Raw genomic sequence first — 17288 nt, forward strand, 5'->3', positions numbered from 1 at the left:
TGTGGTAGAACAAAGGGATCTGGCATTACAGGCATATAATTCATTGAAAGTGGGGTCACAGGTAAATAAGGTCGTAAAGAAAGCTTTTGGCATATTTGCCTTCATAAATTAATGTATTGAATACAGAAGATGGGATGTTATATTGAAATTGTATAAGATGTTGGTGAAGCCTATTTTGGAGTATTGTGTACACTTTTGGTCACCTACCTACAGGAAAGATATAAACAAGGTTGAAAGAGTGCAGAGAAAATTTACAAGGATGTTGCTAAGTCTGGAGGACCTGAGTTAGGAGGAAAGATTGAATAGGTTAAGACTGTATTCTTCAGAATGTACAAGATTGAGAGGAGATTTGACGTCGGAATTTATGACAGGTATAGACAGGGTAAGTGCAAGCAGGCTTTTCCAGTTGAGGTTGGGTGGGGCTACAATCAAAGGTCATGGCTTAAGAGTGAAAGTTGAGAAGTGTAGGGGGAACATGAGGGGAAACTTCTTCACTCAAAGGGTCGTAAGAGTGTGAAATAAGCTACCAATGCAAGTGGTCCATGCAAGCTCGATTTCAACGTTTAAGAGAAATTTGGATAGTAAGGAAATGGAGGGCTATGTTCCCAGTGCAGGTCATTGGGCGTAGGCAATTTAAATAGTTTCAGCCTGAACTTGATGGGCTGAAGGGCCTGTTTCTGTGCTGTACTTCTCTATGACTCTGACAAGAAGATTGAATTAATGTAAGTTTACTATAAATGGGAACTGATGGTGAACGTTGACTCATTGGGTTAAGTGTGATTATGTGTTTAATCTCTCTATGACTAATTTATGCTGTTCCCTGAGCCTGGAGCATCAAGTGACATGTGACATTCCCTCTAGCCCAGCTGGCAATATTTGCAATGAATGATAAGCATATTTTAAAAGTTTCAGTGTAATACATTTTAATTACAAAAGGTTGAAAGCAGATTTTGCTTGGACAAGGGCTTACCTGGGAATCCTGGCTGACCAGGATCACCTTTCATACCAGATGCACCGGGTAATCCAGGAAATCCGGGGGAACCTGGAGATCCTTTGCTTCCAGGGTTTCCTGGTAAACCAGGAGATCCTGGGTCTCCCTGGATTTAAGATAAAAGGAGCATGTGAGATATTAAAATGAAAAGGCAAAGGGCATCAGTCATGGGAAGCATGGTAACATAGTGGTGAGCACAATGCTTCACAGCACTGGAGACTGGGGTTCAATTGGGAATTCCACTGTCAATTAGGGGTTTGTTCATTCTCCCCGTAACTGTGTGGGTTTCCTCCGGGTGCTCTGGTTTCCTCCCACAGTTCAAAGACGTACAAGTTGGTAGGATAATTGCTGATTGTAAATTGTGCTGTGATTAAGTCAGGGTTAAATCTGGGGGTGGGGGGGTGGAGGGTGTGGTTGCTGGGTGGCACAGCTCAAAGGGCCAGAAGGGCCTACTCTGCGCTGTACCTCAATAAATAAACAAATAAATCTGTTAACGTCTGCTTTCATGAATACCCGATTTTAGCTAAATAGGCACAAATTTAAAGTGGGTATATTTAGTAACTAATTTTTAAGTTAAGTGCAACAAAGATTGGATTTTTCATGGCAAATCAGTTTAAACTGAATTTGAATGGCTAAATTCCATGTATATATTGCTCACACAATTAACAGTATATTTCACATGAAATGTCATATTCACCCTCATTCACTACCTTTCTAACGAGCAGGAAAGGTACAGTTGTTTTGGAGAGCGTGTAGAGCAGAGTCAGATAACGTAGAACCTAGAACTGCAGCACAGTACAGACACTTGGCAGCCTTTTAACTGACTCTGAGATCAATCTAACCCTTCCCACCCACATAGCCCTCCATCTTTCTTCCATCCATACGCCTACCCGAGTCTCTTAATTTTCTGTGATGTATCTGCCTCTACCAGCACACCTGGCACCGTGTTCCACACATCCATCACTTTGTGTGAAAAAAAACTACCCTTGACTGAACAGACCCATCCAAGTTTCAGCACTCCAATTCCCCACAGTATGGTTAGCTGCCACTGTCCCTTCCAGTCTCAGACTGCCAATTATTGCCTGCCACATTCCTTCATGGAAAGTCTGTACTTAAAAGCCTTGTGCTGAACACTCAGTGCTCAATCATAGGAATTCCATGTCTAGTACTACTGTTTCTGGTTTCACCTTTGGATTTCGTTTGTGTCATTTTGTTTATTTCGAGACTGAGTGTATTCCAGATCTTACTCTGCACTTGAGTTCATCAAATTTCATAGCTCTCTCGTTACACTGACATCTCCCCTATTCTTTCTTTCAATCGCCTTAAAATTATGCCCTCTCATATTAGCGACTGCCATCCTGGGAAAAATCTACTGGCTGACCACTTTTTCTATGCCTCTGATTATCTATACATGGCTCGTCCTCCTTCGCTCTGAAGGAAAAAGCCCTAGCTCACTTAACCCATCCTCATATTTCATGATCTCTAATGCAAACAGCATCCTCTGCACCCTCCTTGTGGCAATGTTTGTGGATGATATAAAGTTAGGTGGAGGGGTAGGTAGTGCTGAGGAAGCAATGTGATTGCAGTAGAACTTAGCCAAATTGGAAGAATGGGCAAAAAGGTGACAGATGGAATACAGTGCTGGGAAATGTGTGATAATGCATTTTGGTTAAAGGGAACAATAGTGTGGACTATTATCTAAATGAGGTGAAGGTTCAAACATCAGAGGTGCAGACAGACTTAGAAGTCCTTGTGAAAGACCCCTAGAAGGTTAATTTACCGGTTGAGTCTATGATAAAGAAAGTAAATGCAATGGTGGTATTTATTTCAAATGGGAATAGAATATAAAAGCAATGAGATAATGCTGAGCCTTTATAAGACACGAGTCAGGCTACACTTGGAGTATTGTCAACAATATCTCAGGAAGGTGTTGTCATTGGAGAGAGTCCAGAGGAGGTTCATGAGAATGATTCCGGGAATGAAGGGGTTAACATATCAGGAGTGTTTGACAGCTTTGGGCCTGTAGTCACTGGAATTTAGAACAAAGGATGGGATCTCATTGAAACCTACCGAATGTTGAAAGGACTAGATAGGGTGGGTGTGGAGAGGATGTTTCCTAGTGTTTCCTATGGTGGGGGTGTCCAGGACTAGAGGGCACAGCCTCAAAATTTAGAGGTGACATTTTAGAACAGAGGAAAGGAGGAATTTTTTTTAGCCAGGGAGTAGTGAATCTGCCACAGACTGCGGTGGAGGCCAAGTCTGTGAGTATATTTAAGGTGGAAGTTGATCGTTTCCTGATCGGTCAGGGCATCAAAGGATATAGCGAGAAAGCAGGTGTATGGGGTTGAGTGGAATCCGTGATCCGATGGAATGGTCGAGCAGACTCGATGGGCTGAATGGCCTGATTCTGCTCCAATGTCTTTTGGTCTAATGATGTCTTTAAAGCTTCCAGGACTGAACACAATTCCAGTGTGGCCTAACCAGAGTTTAGTGAGCTGCAATGTTCACCTGGAATGGAGAGATTGGATAAGCTGAACTTGTTTTTCCTGTGGTGATGGAGGCTGTGGAGTAACTGGAAGTATGGTGAAGAATATTCAAAAGGGGCACTGATAGGGTAGAAAATCAGAATCTGATTCCCAGGGTAAGGGGATCAGAAACAATTGGTCTAAGGTGAGAAATGGGAGTTTTAAGGAAGAGAACATTTTTAGAGAGTTATTTATATCTGGGCTTTGCTGCCAGTGATGTGATGGAGTCATCGAACGTAGAACAGTGCAATACTGGAACTGCTCTTTCAGCCCACAATGGTTGTCCCAAACTAATTAAGCTTCTACACCTAATTAAATTAACCCCTTCTGCCTACATAATATCCAAAGCCCTGCATAAATGGTATGTCTAAAAGCCTCTTATAAGCCCTCATTGTATCTGCCTCCACTATCACCTCTAGCAGAACTTCCTAGGCACCCACAGTTCTCTGTGTAACTTGCCCCGAACACCTCCTTTGAACTTCCCCCACTCATTTGAAATGCATGTTCTCTAGTATTTGACTTTTGCACCCTGGGAAAAAGATATAATACTTAAATACCATAAGACTTAGGAGCAGAATTTGGCCATTTGAATCTGCTCTACCATTCCATGGCTGATGTATTATCCATCTCAACCCTATTCTCCTGCCCTCTCCCAATTACTTTTGACACCCTGACTAATCAAGAACCTATCAACCTCCGCTTTAAATATGCACAATGACAATGTTTATGATTATGTTTAAGAGATATTTAGGTAGTCACTCAGACAGCAAGGCATGCAAGGATATAGACCTAATGTGGGCAATGAGGAAAAGTGCAGACTGACAAAAATATTGGATTGATGTGCCATTTCTGTGCTGTACAACTCAATAGAGAACCTCTTTACACCGGGCAATTTTGAAATTTGTCTAAAAGCAAGATGCAAACTGGTCTTTATTTCCAAACATGAGAAATCCTGGGAATTTCCTTCTAGGGGAAGAGAAAGATTAACCTTCTGTCCAGGAGCGCCTGGAATTCCAGTGAGTAGTTTGCCGGGCTCACCCTTTTCACCTGTTAAGCCAGGCCGCCCAGAGGCACCAGGCTGACCTGGAAGCCCCGAGTTCCCTGGAGTGCCTTTAGGACCTGGTGGGCCTATGGTGCGTAAAACAGAAATATCATTACATCAACCAGCAGGACAGCAGAAGATTTGTTACTTAAACACATTTATCAAAGTCAAACTTGAATTTATTGTAAATGTATAAGTACATGTATGCACAGCAGCAATGAGAAACTTACTTGTAGCAGCCTCAAAGGCACATCATATGCATAGCATTCGCAAGAAAAACATAAATTAAACATAAATCTTTGCAAGTTTAACAAGAAAGAACACATTAATACGATATATACAGCATAATCTTAATTTCAATAACACAAACTGCTTGGACGCCACGCTCGTGTAGCACTTAGCACGGTGTGTTCCGCAGTTCGGAGTTCAATTCCGGCACCATTCTGTCTGGAGCCTCTGTATGTCCATTCCGTGGAATGCCTGGGTGCTCCGGTTTCAATTCACAGTCCAAAAAAGTAGCAGATAGGTTAACTGGTCATTGTAAGTTGTCCCGTGATTAGGTTAGGGTTAATCAGTGTTATGGGATTGTGGGGACGGCATGTCTCGAAAGGCCGGAAGGGCTTCCTCAATGCTGTATTGCTAAATAAATAAATAATCTCAAAAATTATGCTTGGGAATATTTGCAATTGATTTTTGTTTTAGTGAGGGATATTTGCATGAAGATGTCTGTGTCTTGAAAACTTTAATTTTGGGTGCAGAGTACAATGGTATTGATATTGGCATTGGCTTATTGTTGTCACATGTGCCGAAATATAGTGCAAAGCTTGTCTTACATAATGTTCATACAGATTAAATCCTAACACAGTACATTGAGGCAGAATAAGGTAAAACAATAACAATGCAGAATAAAATGTGAAAAAAGTGCAGTGCAGCTAACCAATGAAATGCAAAGTGCACTAATGTACGAGGTAGATTGTGAGGTCAAGAGACTATCTTATTGCACAAGAGATCTATTCAAGAGCTTAATAACAGTGGGATTGCAACTGTCCTTGAGCTTGGTGGTAGGTGCTTTCAGGCTTTTGTATCTTCTGCCCTATGGGACAGGGAAGAAAAGAGAATGTCTGGGGTGGGTGGGGTCTTTGATTGGGCTGGCTACTTTATTGAAACAGTGTGAAGTATAGACCACGACAACAACCTCCTTACTCAATGTCAGCAGGACCAAAGAAATGACTGTTGAGTTCAGGAGGCAGAAACCAGAGATCCATGGGCTAATCCTTAACAGGGGGGTCAGAGGTGCAGAGGGACAGCAACTTTAAATTCCTCAGAGTTGCCATTGCAGAGGATCTGTCCTGGGTAAAGCATGTAAATGCAACAATGAAGAAACCACAGCAGCACCTCTACTTCCTTAGAAGTTTGTGAAGAGTCAGCATGGCATCTCGATCCTTGACAAGTTTCTATAGATATACTGTTGGGAATGTATTGACATGCTGCTTCACTGCCTGGTATGGAAACACCACCAATGCCCTTGAATGGAAAATCCTACAAAAAGTAGTGGATACGGCCCAGCCCATCACAGTTAAACCCCTTTCCACCATTGAGCGCATCTACACAGGAAAGCAGCATCCATCATCTGAGACCCCCACCACCCGGGACATGCTCTCTTCTCAGTGCTGCCATCAGGAAGAAGGTGTAGGAGCCTCAGGACTCAGGAACAGTTATTACCCTCAACCATCAGGCTCTTCAACCCGAGGGAGTAACTTCAGTCAACTTCACTTGCCACAACACCCAACTGCTCCCACAACCTATGAAATCACTTTCAAGGACTCTTCACCTCATGTTCTCAATACTTACTGCTTATTTATTTATTGTTGTTACTTCATTTTTCTCTTTTTTTTTGTATTTGTTGTCTTTTGCACACTGGTTGTTTTCATCGATTTTATTACGGATAACGGATTCTATTATGGATAACGGATTTATTGAGTGATATATAACGGATATATATATACTTTGATAGAAAATTTACTTTGAATTTTGAGTTTCTGTGGTCATGTACCGAGCAGCTTGCATACCAGGCTGTTATGCACCAGGTGCATTGATAAAAATTGGTAAGAGTCAACAGGGACGTGTCAAATTTCTTTAGCCTCCTGAGGAATTGGGGGCTTCCTTGGCTGTGACACCACGTGAGCATGTTCAGCATTATTGAAAAGGGATGAATATTTAGAGTTGATAGTCTCATTTCCAATATCCAATGCTACTACCAAGATATCAAGACCATAAGACCATAAGACATAGGAGTAGAATTAGGCCATTTGACCCATCAAGTCTGCTCCACCATTCAATCATGCTGATTCTTTTTTCCCTCCTCAGCCCCACTCCCCGGCCTTCTCCCTGTAACCTTTGATGCCGTGTCCAATCAAGAAACTATCAAGCTCTGCCTTAAATACACCCAACGACCTGGCCTCCAAAGCTGCCTTGTAGTAATAAATTCCACAAATTCACCACCATCTGGCTAAAGAAATTTCTCTGCATCTCTGTTTTAAGTGGACGCCCCTCTATCCTGTGGCCGTACCCTCCTGTCCTAGACTCCCCCACCATGGGAAACATTCTTTCCACATCGTAACCAAAGTTATTGAAAAAGACATAGTACAGAACTAAGCTACATTTATTTTCTATTCAACAGCAAAGCCCATGTCGGTCAAGATTATTGTCACATGCACAGGTAGACATATGTACAAGTGCAATGAAAATCTTTACTTGCAGCAGCATCACAGATGCATGGCATCACATAACGAGCATTCTCAAGAAAAATATATATTAAACAGGGCTTTTACATGAAAAAATGCAATTATAACAGAAAAGGTCCATTTTAATGCAAAGTGGTTATCATATTGCTTAACTGTAGTGATTGGGGTTTTGCCAGTTGGTTCAAGAATCAAATGGTCGAAGGGAAACAGCCGTTCTTTAGCCTGGTGGAGTGGGACTTCAGGCTTCTATACTGCTTGCCTGATGGTAGCTGTGAAAAGATGTGATAGCCCTGATAGTGATGAGTTTTGATGCTAACGTTGCCTTTTAGATGTAGTACCTCTTGAAGATACTACCCCTGGTGGTCGTGTTTCTGTGAACAGCTTCTGTAAGACTACTGAATAGTCCCCTAGTACAATAAATCCTCTAGTGTGATAAAAATAAACTTTTGACCTCATCAGCTACTTCATGACAGCCTTGCACATCATTGCTTGTCAGTACTACACTTTCTCTGCAACTGTATCACATTATTTTGCATTCTGTTACAGCTCTTTCCCTGTACGATCTCAATGTGCTGATGTTGTGAAGTGATCTGTAGGGGCGGCATGCGATACCAAGATTTTCACTGTACCTTGGTACATGCGACAATAATAAAACAGCAGGAACTGCTAACTTGTGGCCCGTGACTGTTTGAATTGGTAGTATCAGCACTATAGCTATACTCCCTGTTCCTTTCGGGTGACACAACTATTACAGTACCAGCGGCCTGCGTTCAATTCCGCCGCTGTTAGTAAGGAATTTGTACAATCTCCCTCTGAACACCTCTGGGCGCTCTGTTTGCCACCCACGTTCCAAAGACGCATGGGTTAGGGTTAGTAAATTGTGGGTATGCTATGTTGCTGCTGGAAGCACGGTGATGTTTACGGGCTGCCCCCAGCACATCCTCAAACTGTGTTAGTTGTTGGCATAAACACTACATTTCTCCGAATGTTTCAAAGTTTCAATGTACATGTGACAAAGTTTATCTATCTATCTTTATCTTTGTTATGCTGCATCTCCAAACCAAGGGCAAATATCTGCCATGAAGTTTTCAAAGTACTTCTGGCTACCATTGACCAGAATGATCTTTATACAAAGCTCAACAAAGAACCAGAAAACTAACTCTCATTAAATTGGTGCTCCATAAGGTGAATGGGAAATGCATCTAATTAAAAAAGAGCATAATCTTACCCGGAAAGCCCATTTCTCCCATTGCTCCTTTTGGTCCTGGTCGTCCTGGAGATCCGGGTTGCCCTGGGAGCCCAAGGTCTCCTTTGGGACCTACAGAAACACTTCGTCATTAATAAACAGTACGGGAAAAAAACCCCGGTGAGACAAATTCTCACTCTCAATGCAGGAGGCATCTCACACAATTATTGACAGAAAACACTTAACACTGCAATTTCTGTCCCATAAAATACAATGGGGAAAATATCAATCAGACAGAGATACGTAAACCAACTAACAGAAATATTTAACAATGTCCTTGATAGCTTCATCTATTTATACATCCGAGTGACCTCAAAGCATCTCTTCTGTTCTTCTCTGACTCTTTGACACAGAGGAGCACAGATTGTCCTTACCTGGACCTCCTGGTAAGCCTGGTAAACCATCTTGTCCTGGTGCTCCTGGATTTCCAGGTGTACCTGGAAAACCCTTTGGACCTGGAAGTCCAGGTGACCCTTAGAAAGAGAAATAAAACATTAGTTTTACATATATATCGTTATAAGTGCTTTACTGCGCACCAGCTATATATCATTAGGAGTTTGAGGAGATTTGGTATGCCACAAAGACACTAGCAGACTTCTACAAATTTGCCATGGAGAGCATTCTGACTAGCTGTGTCAGTGGAGGGGCCACTGCACAGGATCATAAAAGGCACTAGAGGGTTGTACACTCAGCCAGCTGCATCATGGGCATTAGCCTCCTCACCATTAAGGACATTTTTAAAAGTTATGCCTCAAAAAGGGAGCATCCATTATTAAGGACCCAACTACCCAGCACATGCCCTCTTCTCATTTCTACCATCAGGGAACTATAGGAACCTGAAGACACACAATTAACCTTCCAGGAACAGCTTCTTCCCCACTGCCGTCAGATTTCTGAATGGACAACCAACCCATGAACACTACCTCTCTATTTAGGCTCTCTTTTTACACTACTTAATACATTTTTTTATACTTACTGTAATTTATAGCATGCTTCATGTATTGCACTGTACTGCTACCACAAAACAAATTTTACAACACATATCAGTGATAATAAAACAGATTTTGATCAGATTATTTTTCAAAATTAATGACATACTTGTTTAAAGGTATTAGAACTGCACATTATAATCTTTGTCATCCCATTAAATTAATAGTTTAGCAGTGTGCACTTTAAAATGCACAGTTCATTCAGAAATACTATCAGCACTTTGGTAGTGAAGGGAACTTAGACAGAATTGAACCTTCTTTTGAACTGTGCAGGTACTGCGTTGCATGATTTCTAAAGTCAAAATAAATGTTTTTTTCTGATCGGACAAATTGGAAAAGTGCCTTGCTTTATATTGGCAATTAAAGCTCAATTTATGGATCCTTCATGCTGGTCCAAGTCCCCAGTGTTTACTGCTAACCAGAGATTGACATTAACTATCTAAGCTATGAATCCTATTTCAATTCTTTTCTGCAATCATTCAACTAGGGGTAACATAGCATGTCTAATTGATTCACGTGAAGTCCTGATACCATAAACAGGCATAAGTCTGGGGTGTTCAGTGCTACAGATACAAGTTTCTTACCTATGCCCATATTGATGCAAAGTATGTTCATGTGCAAAAGAGCTCCAAATCATTATTGAGATGTTGGTTAACTTAAGAACAAAACAACAGAGATTTTATTGCTCTATATTTACCATCTGTTGTCCTTTTCACCTTTCCTCCTTCTGCAATCACATTAAGTCACAATGGAGGAATGTGTTCTGAATTTCTAACATACCTGGGAACCCCTTCTCTCCTTTTGGTCCTTGACCAACTTGTCCTGGAGGTCCTGGCAAACCAGGCTCACCTTTAAAGCCTCTACTTCCAGGGGCACCTGGGCCTCCAGGCCCACCTGGAAGTCCTTCGTTTCCTGTAACAGGCAGAAAGATTGTTTAACAAAAAAGCCAAAAAATAAAATTGCTCACAGATACTGGAATTGATTTCTGTCAACAGCCACTATAATTTAGAACCCCAGGTAACAATTTGTCTAACTTCTGGTAATTTTTTTCTCCATTTCTCCCTTTTTTCATTCCCCATTCTGGCTCCTAGCTTACCCCTTCCCTTCTCCTCAGCAGCCCACCATCTCCTTCCGTTTCCCCTTCTCCTCCCTCTTCTTCCAGGGTCCACTCTCCTCTCCTTTCAGATTTCTTCTTTTTCAGCCCTTTTCCTTTCCTAACTATCTCCTAACAGCTTCCCCCTCCCACAACTTTCTCCCTCACCTGGTTTCACCTATCACTTGAAGAACAAACACAAAATGTTGGAGGAACCCTGCACATCAGGCAACATTTATGGAGCGAAATGAACAATCGATGTTTTGGGCCGAGATCCTTCATCATTACTGGAAAGGTAGGGGGAAGAGACCAGTTATAACTCGCCAGTTTGTACTCCTTCCCCTCCCCCACTTCCTTATTCCTGCTTCTTCTCCCTTTCTTTCCAGTCCCAACAAAAGGTCTCAGCTTGAAACGTCGATTGTTTATTCCTCTCCATAGATGCTGCCTGACCTGCTAAGCCCCTCCAGCATTTTGTGTGGTTTGCTCTGGATTTCTAGCATCTGCAGAATCTCTTGTGTTAATAAATAACTTTTGTTCATTAAGCTGAAGTGAATTAAGAAGTTAATGAAAAATTAAAGGAACACTGAAACACGATGCAGTCTCTCCATTCTAAACTTCCACCAATAAATTGCGTGAGGATCAAACTGTTGCAGCTACCAGATTCTATTTAATGTACAATAACATTGATTGAGTGAATTTGAGGATGAGTACAATGTGCTAATGAGACCGTGTACAGTATGTAGCAATTAGTGTTCAACACTCATGCATTTCTAGGTAAGTCTCTGAATGATAACCAACCATAATTCATTCATTAGGAATTACAGTGCCAGAAAATGCCGGATCTCAATTGAATCCTGGTAGTCTGTTGGTCAGCAGTTTCATTTGGAAGCCAACAGCCAATTGCAGAGCGTCAAGACCTTGGAGGTGATGTTGAGAAGTGGGGGTCATTATCGGCTAGAGAACTATGCTGTCGGCAGCAAAAATGCTGGAAAGAGAAAAGCTGGCGGGGGGGGGGGGTGGGGGTGGGAGGGAGTAACCAAAAAGTCTCACACCTGGTGAACACATGGACAAAGAGACCAAGAGCAAGTATAAATAAAAGACGTGATCAAGTCACAAACAAGTATAAGTGGAGGATTTAATTATTTAACATTTTAATCTTCATCTTCTCATCTTGTGTTTCTGACAACTTTATCTGGTAGCAGAGCCTCACAAAGGGTAAGAATGCCACTAAGAGCCCATGCATGCCATGAGACATGAAGTTGGAACTGGAATTAATTGCATTAAAATGCAGTTTGTTAAGAAAGAACTTGGAAATGGCACCATTCCATTTTAAATTCTTTTTAAGCGCCTTTCCTGCCAAAGGGAAATAATTAAGTTTCCTTAAGTTTTCTTATTTTATATTGATTCTGCCTCTCCTTCCCTCCCCCTCCCCCCACCTCTCCCTACCCTACTCTGTGTAGGAGGATTTGAACTCCCCTGGATTGCCTGGGGAAATTATTGTTCCCTTCTGGTACTCCACAGTTAAACTTAGTCCTGGGTTTCTCCAATGAAGCTAGCTCCAGTTTCTTTATCCTGACTTAATAGCTAAAAGTTCTGAGACTTGCTGTCATTTGGCTATCCATCCATTGGTCTCTCTAGTCTTACGATCCTTATCGTTTAGAAGAATCAAAACTAGAAAAAACCCAGGTCTCAACAGACCAGTAAAATAATTAGATTAAATATGTAACTGATCTTGATATATATTCTCAAATCTATCACTTTCTTGATTGCCTTCCAATAATCAATATAAATCAACAGCACTTGATGAACTATGACCTTGAGGGCTGTTAATAGAACCTAGAATTATTACAATCGAACTGCATCACATTGCATAGTGTTGAATAATAGTTGGGTACCTGCCTACCAGAGAGCAGAATAAAGTTTCCATTTTAAACTGTAAGATCATAAGATATATGAGCAGAATTAGGCCATTTGGCCCATTGAGTCTGCTCCACTATACATCATGGCTGATCCAATTTTCCTCTCAGCCCCAATCTCCTGCCTTACCCGTATCCTTTCTGTGCCCTGACTAATCAAGAATCTATCAATCTCTGCCTTAAATATACATAAAAATTTGGCCTCCACAGCTGCCTGTAGCAACGAATTCCACAGATTCACCACTCTCTGGCTAAAGAAATTCCTCATCATCTCTGTTCTAAAAGGATGCCCCTCTATTCAGAGGATGTGTCCTCTGGTCTTAGACACTCCCACCATAGACAACATGCTCTCCACATCCACTCAATCAAGGTCTTTCACCATTCCATAGGTTTCAATTAGGTCAGTCTTCTGAGTTCCAGTGAATACAGGCCCAGAGCTATCAAACGCTCTTCATACGACAAGCCATTTAAAACTGGAATCATTTTCGTGAACCTCCTTTAAACCCTCTCTGGTTTCAGCACATTCTTTCTAAGATAAGGGGCCCAAACTGGCTCACAATACTCCAAGTGAGGCCTCACCAGTGCTTTATAAAGTTTCAATGTTACATCCTTGCTTCTATATTCTTGTCTTCTTGAAATGAATACTAACATCACATTTGCCTTCCTCACCACAGACTCAACCTGCAAATTAACCTTTAGGGAATCCTGCACAAGGACTGACAAGTCCCTTTGAGTCTCAGATTTTTGCATTTTCTCTCCATTTAGGAAATAGTCAACCCTTTCATTTCTTTTCTACTGAAGTGCATTTCCCAACATTCTATTCCATGTGCCATTTCTTTGCCTATTCTCCTAAGCTGCCTAAGTCCTTCTATAGCCTCCCTACTTCCTTCGTACTACCTGCCTCTCTACCTATCTTCATATCGTCTGCAACCTTTGCAACAAAACCATTCGTTCCATCATCCAGATCGCTGACATATAGAGTAAACAGAATCAGTTCCAGCAGTCTCAGGCGATCTCATTTGGCAAGAGTAGAAGGTAAGGGTAAGAGGTAGGGTAAGAAATACAAAACTTGTTGAAATACAAACAAGCACCAGAACTAGATTAATTTACACCTACCTTTTGGACCTTGAAAGCCAGGGTTTCCAGGAGGACCTGGAGGACCCAGAGGACCAGGTTTTCCCATCAAACCCATATCACCCTTTTGACCTGTGGGTAAAGTACAGATCGGGAATTATACAGAATTCCTGTTAATGAGGCTACCCCAAACACTGAAACAAATCTGACAAGCTGCACCCTCAGCTTATAAAGGATCCCGACTGAATCTCATCATATTTTCCGCTTTCGCCTTTCTCTGTTTGAAGGTCTCATTCAACAGTTAAATGAAGCTGTTTTTATATTGTGGTTAGTGCACAGAAATATTTCAAGAAGGTTTGTCAAGGGTTAATTTCTGAACTTATTCTACAACCTAAGGATTCACTTCCAAGGCTTCTATATCTCATGTTAGTATTATTAATTAATTAATATTATTATATTTGCACATGCTGCCTTCTTTTGCACATTAGCTTTCTTTGTGTGTAGTAATTCACTGATTCTGTTGCATTTTCTTTCTTTTTCTTTATTAATCTTTTTTATTGATTTAAAAGAAGCATAAATACAATCAAGAGGAGAACTACCTCAAATATATATATCAGTAACAATATAAACCGAGATTAAGATAGACACTGTCAAAATCATAGATATTGTTAAACTGGTATAAAATAGACAATAATAAAAAATGAGAACAGCAATTCTCCTCTTATCAGTTTATGAAGGGAAAAGAAAAAAACATTGAGTTTTAAATGTATTATTGTATTGTATTTTTTATTCTTACGACAGGAAACCTCCCTTCCACATTCAGCCTGTTCAGATTCTTATAAACTTCAGGTGTTACAAGCTTAACCTGTCCTTCACATGACAGCCTGTTCATTCCTGGTATCAGGCCAGCAATACATCTGTGAATTATTCTCCAAAATATTAATATCCTTATTTAAGTAAGGAGACCAATATTGTCACTGTATTCCAGATGTAGCCCTACCAGCATCCAAGATAACAAGCAGAAAGCTACTTTGATATTCAATTCCATGACTAACAAATGACAACATTCTGTTAACATTTTCTAACTACTTACCCTATTTGTTGTGCTGTATTAAATTTTGTAAAATTGTTAGACGAAAGTCTGAAAAATTCCAAGTGACACTTTTGCTCTTGATGAGCCTGCAACATGTAGGGTGTCCGTACAAGTTAAACACTGTAAACTTGTTAAATGTTTGCTTATAGCAGTTGTATTCTTACACTATAGGTTTCTTAGTAGCCACTAGATTCTTTCTTAGCCTCATGACAGCAAAGGACCAAAGAAATTATTTTTCTCCGCGTATCTCTCAATGTTTGTGGACTGGAACCTATTTATTGAGGTATTTCTTGCTCATTTCTTGGGACTTCATCTAGACCAAGGTGCCTAGAACGGATCCAGATTGATTTCACCAGTCGGAATTCATAATTCCCCTGACAATGGTGGCAATCAAGTGGCAGCTGAGTATCTTTCTTTCTTTTCAAATCTTTTTATTGTTATATTATGCAAAAGAAATAACATGAGTACATTGAAGTAATAACACTTACAATGTCTCAAAAAAAATGTGATCTTAAAGATGGAAAAAAAAAATTTGTGTTAACATAAAAAACTACTAAGCAGAAAAAGTGAGAAAAAAAAAAGAACCCATTAGGTATACAACTCCGGAGCCATGCGTCATACAAAAAGCTTCTAAAAACAAACATCAAACCACCAGCAAGAAAAGAAAATATACCAAAAAATTTACATTTAGATTGTGGAAAAAAGCTATCAATTAGCTCAAATGATAATAACGAGCAAATGAGCCCCGGTGGCTGAGTATCATGAGCCCTGAAATCCTCATGTGACTTACTATGTAGTTAGTATTCAGTCCGGTTTATTTGTGCTTTCTGTTTTATGATAACAAAGTAGCCTTAAGTTACTTTGTTGTGCTTGTATGCTTATTACCACATTTCCTGGACACTCAGATTGTTTTGGGATTGTTTTGGGTCTGATCAACCCACACCATCACACTCTATTTGCATTTTCGTCTTTTGTGATCACACAGATCCCTCAGTATCTTTTGTGCTTCTCACTGTTTAGATAGTAGGCTTCTTTATTTTTTCTTCCCAACATTGAGAACTTCTTATTTTTCCACATTATACTAAGTTTGCTAGATCTTTGCCCATCCATATATCTACCTTTACACCTTCTAATGTTCATAACCTTCCTACCTCTCTTTGGGATATCGGCAAATTTAATGATACTCTGAGATAATTCATCCAAGTCATTTTACTGTAAAATGTAGCTGGTTGATTTAGTGAGATATGCAAAGCAGGAATCTATTACACTTCGCACTCACTGGGAAAAGCTAACCCCTCCCTAATTTATGAAAAAGTGACCAGTAATGGAACAAAGAAACCAAAATATTAGTTTTAGCAAAGGATATTTACTTCCTGCTATATAAGCAGTAGAAAGACCGCTAGGAATTTATTTACATAGGAGAGTCAGGAGACTTGGGTCCCACACTTCTGGGTCTAGGAACAGTTATTCCTCTTCAACAATCAAGCTCCTGAATCAGTGTGGATAACTTCACTTACCTCAACACCGAACTGATTCCACAACCTATGGTCTCACTTTCAAGGACTCTACACAGTATTCTTTATTTACAATTTATTTATTATTATTATTTGTTCCTTTTTGTATTTGCACTGCTCATCTTCTTTTGACAATGGCTGTTTGTCCATTTCTGTTTGCGTGTGGTTTTTCATCGATCTTCTTTGTGTTTCTTTGTATCGACTGTGAGTGTCCACAAAAGAATGGATCTCACGGTGGTATATAGTGACACGAATTTACTTTGAACTTTACCTGCTGGACCTGGGCCCCCATCGACTGCTGGTCGACCTGGAAGACCTGGAGGACCCGGCGAACCCGGACCACCTGGTAACCCTGGATTTCCTTTGTCTCCGGGAGGGCCAGGAATATCCAGACCTGGAGGACCAGGGTCTCCCTTATCACCGATTGGGCCTGGTGATCCTGGTTAACAACATGGAAACAGATTATCACTAATAAGTTCATGAAATGTTACTTCTAGATTCAGAATTACAACTAGTAATGGTTTACAAATAACACACATCAAAGTTGCTGGTGAACGCAGTGGGCCAGGCAGCATCTCTAGGAAGAGGTACAGTCAACGTTTCGGGCCGAGACACTTCGTCAGAAGTGTCTTTGTCAGAAGTCAGAAGGGTCTCGGCCTGAAACGTCGACTGTACCTCTTCCTAGAGATGCTGCCTGGCCTGCTGTGCTCACCAGCAGCTTTGATGTGTGTTGCTTGAATTTCCAGCATCTGCAGAATTCCTCGTGTTTGCGTTGATGGTTTACAAATGTTTCCTTTACTAACTGGATCTGCCTTTTGTCTCGAACATTAAATTCATCTTAACTCCAGTTTACTATTGTTCAGCTAGAGACATAAGTTTCTCAATTTTTTTTTGGGACCATTGATGTTTTCTATATCTACTTCTGGAAAGCAATAAATTTGTCCTTATTTACTCTTTGGAAAAAAAGTGAGTTATTAATTTATTTAGAGATGTGTGCCCTTTCGGTTTCGAACCCCACTGCCCAGCAACCCCTGATTTAACACTAATGTAACCACAGGACA

The 17288-nt window shown here is 40.7% G+C and overlaps 1 protein-coding gene across 2 annotated transcripts in view; it reads right to left on the reverse strand.

Annotated features, from left to right (window-relative positions):
• col4a5 (collagen, type IV, alpha 5 (Alport syndrome)) overlaps positions 1–17288 on the reverse strand; it is a 314426-nt gene that overhangs the window by 86903 nt on the left and 210235 nt on the right. For both annotated transcript variants that reach the window (XM_063061058.1, XM_063061059.1), the window contains exons 32-38: positions 16499–16666; positions 13663–13752; positions 10318–10449; positions 8923–9021; positions 8531–8620; positions 4505–4644; positions 971–1097 (exon numbers count right to left, since the gene is read on the reverse strand). In XM_063061058.1, the coding sequence (XP_062917128.1) occupies positions 971–1097; positions 4505–4644; positions 8531–8620; positions 8923–9021; positions 10318–10449; positions 13663–13752; positions 16499–16666 (846 nt within the window). The remainder of the gene's footprint in view (positions 1–970; positions 1098–4504; positions 4645–8530; positions 8621–8922; positions 9022–10317; positions 10450–13662; positions 13753–16498; positions 16667–17288) is intronic.

Source organism: Mobula hypostoma, chromosome 10, assembly GCF_963921235.1.
Source record: "Mobula hypostoma chromosome 10, sMobHyp1.1, whole genome shotgun sequence".
Lineage (NCBI taxonomy): Eukaryota > Metazoa > Chordata > Chondrichthyes > Myliobatiformes > Myliobatidae > Mobula > Mobula hypostoma.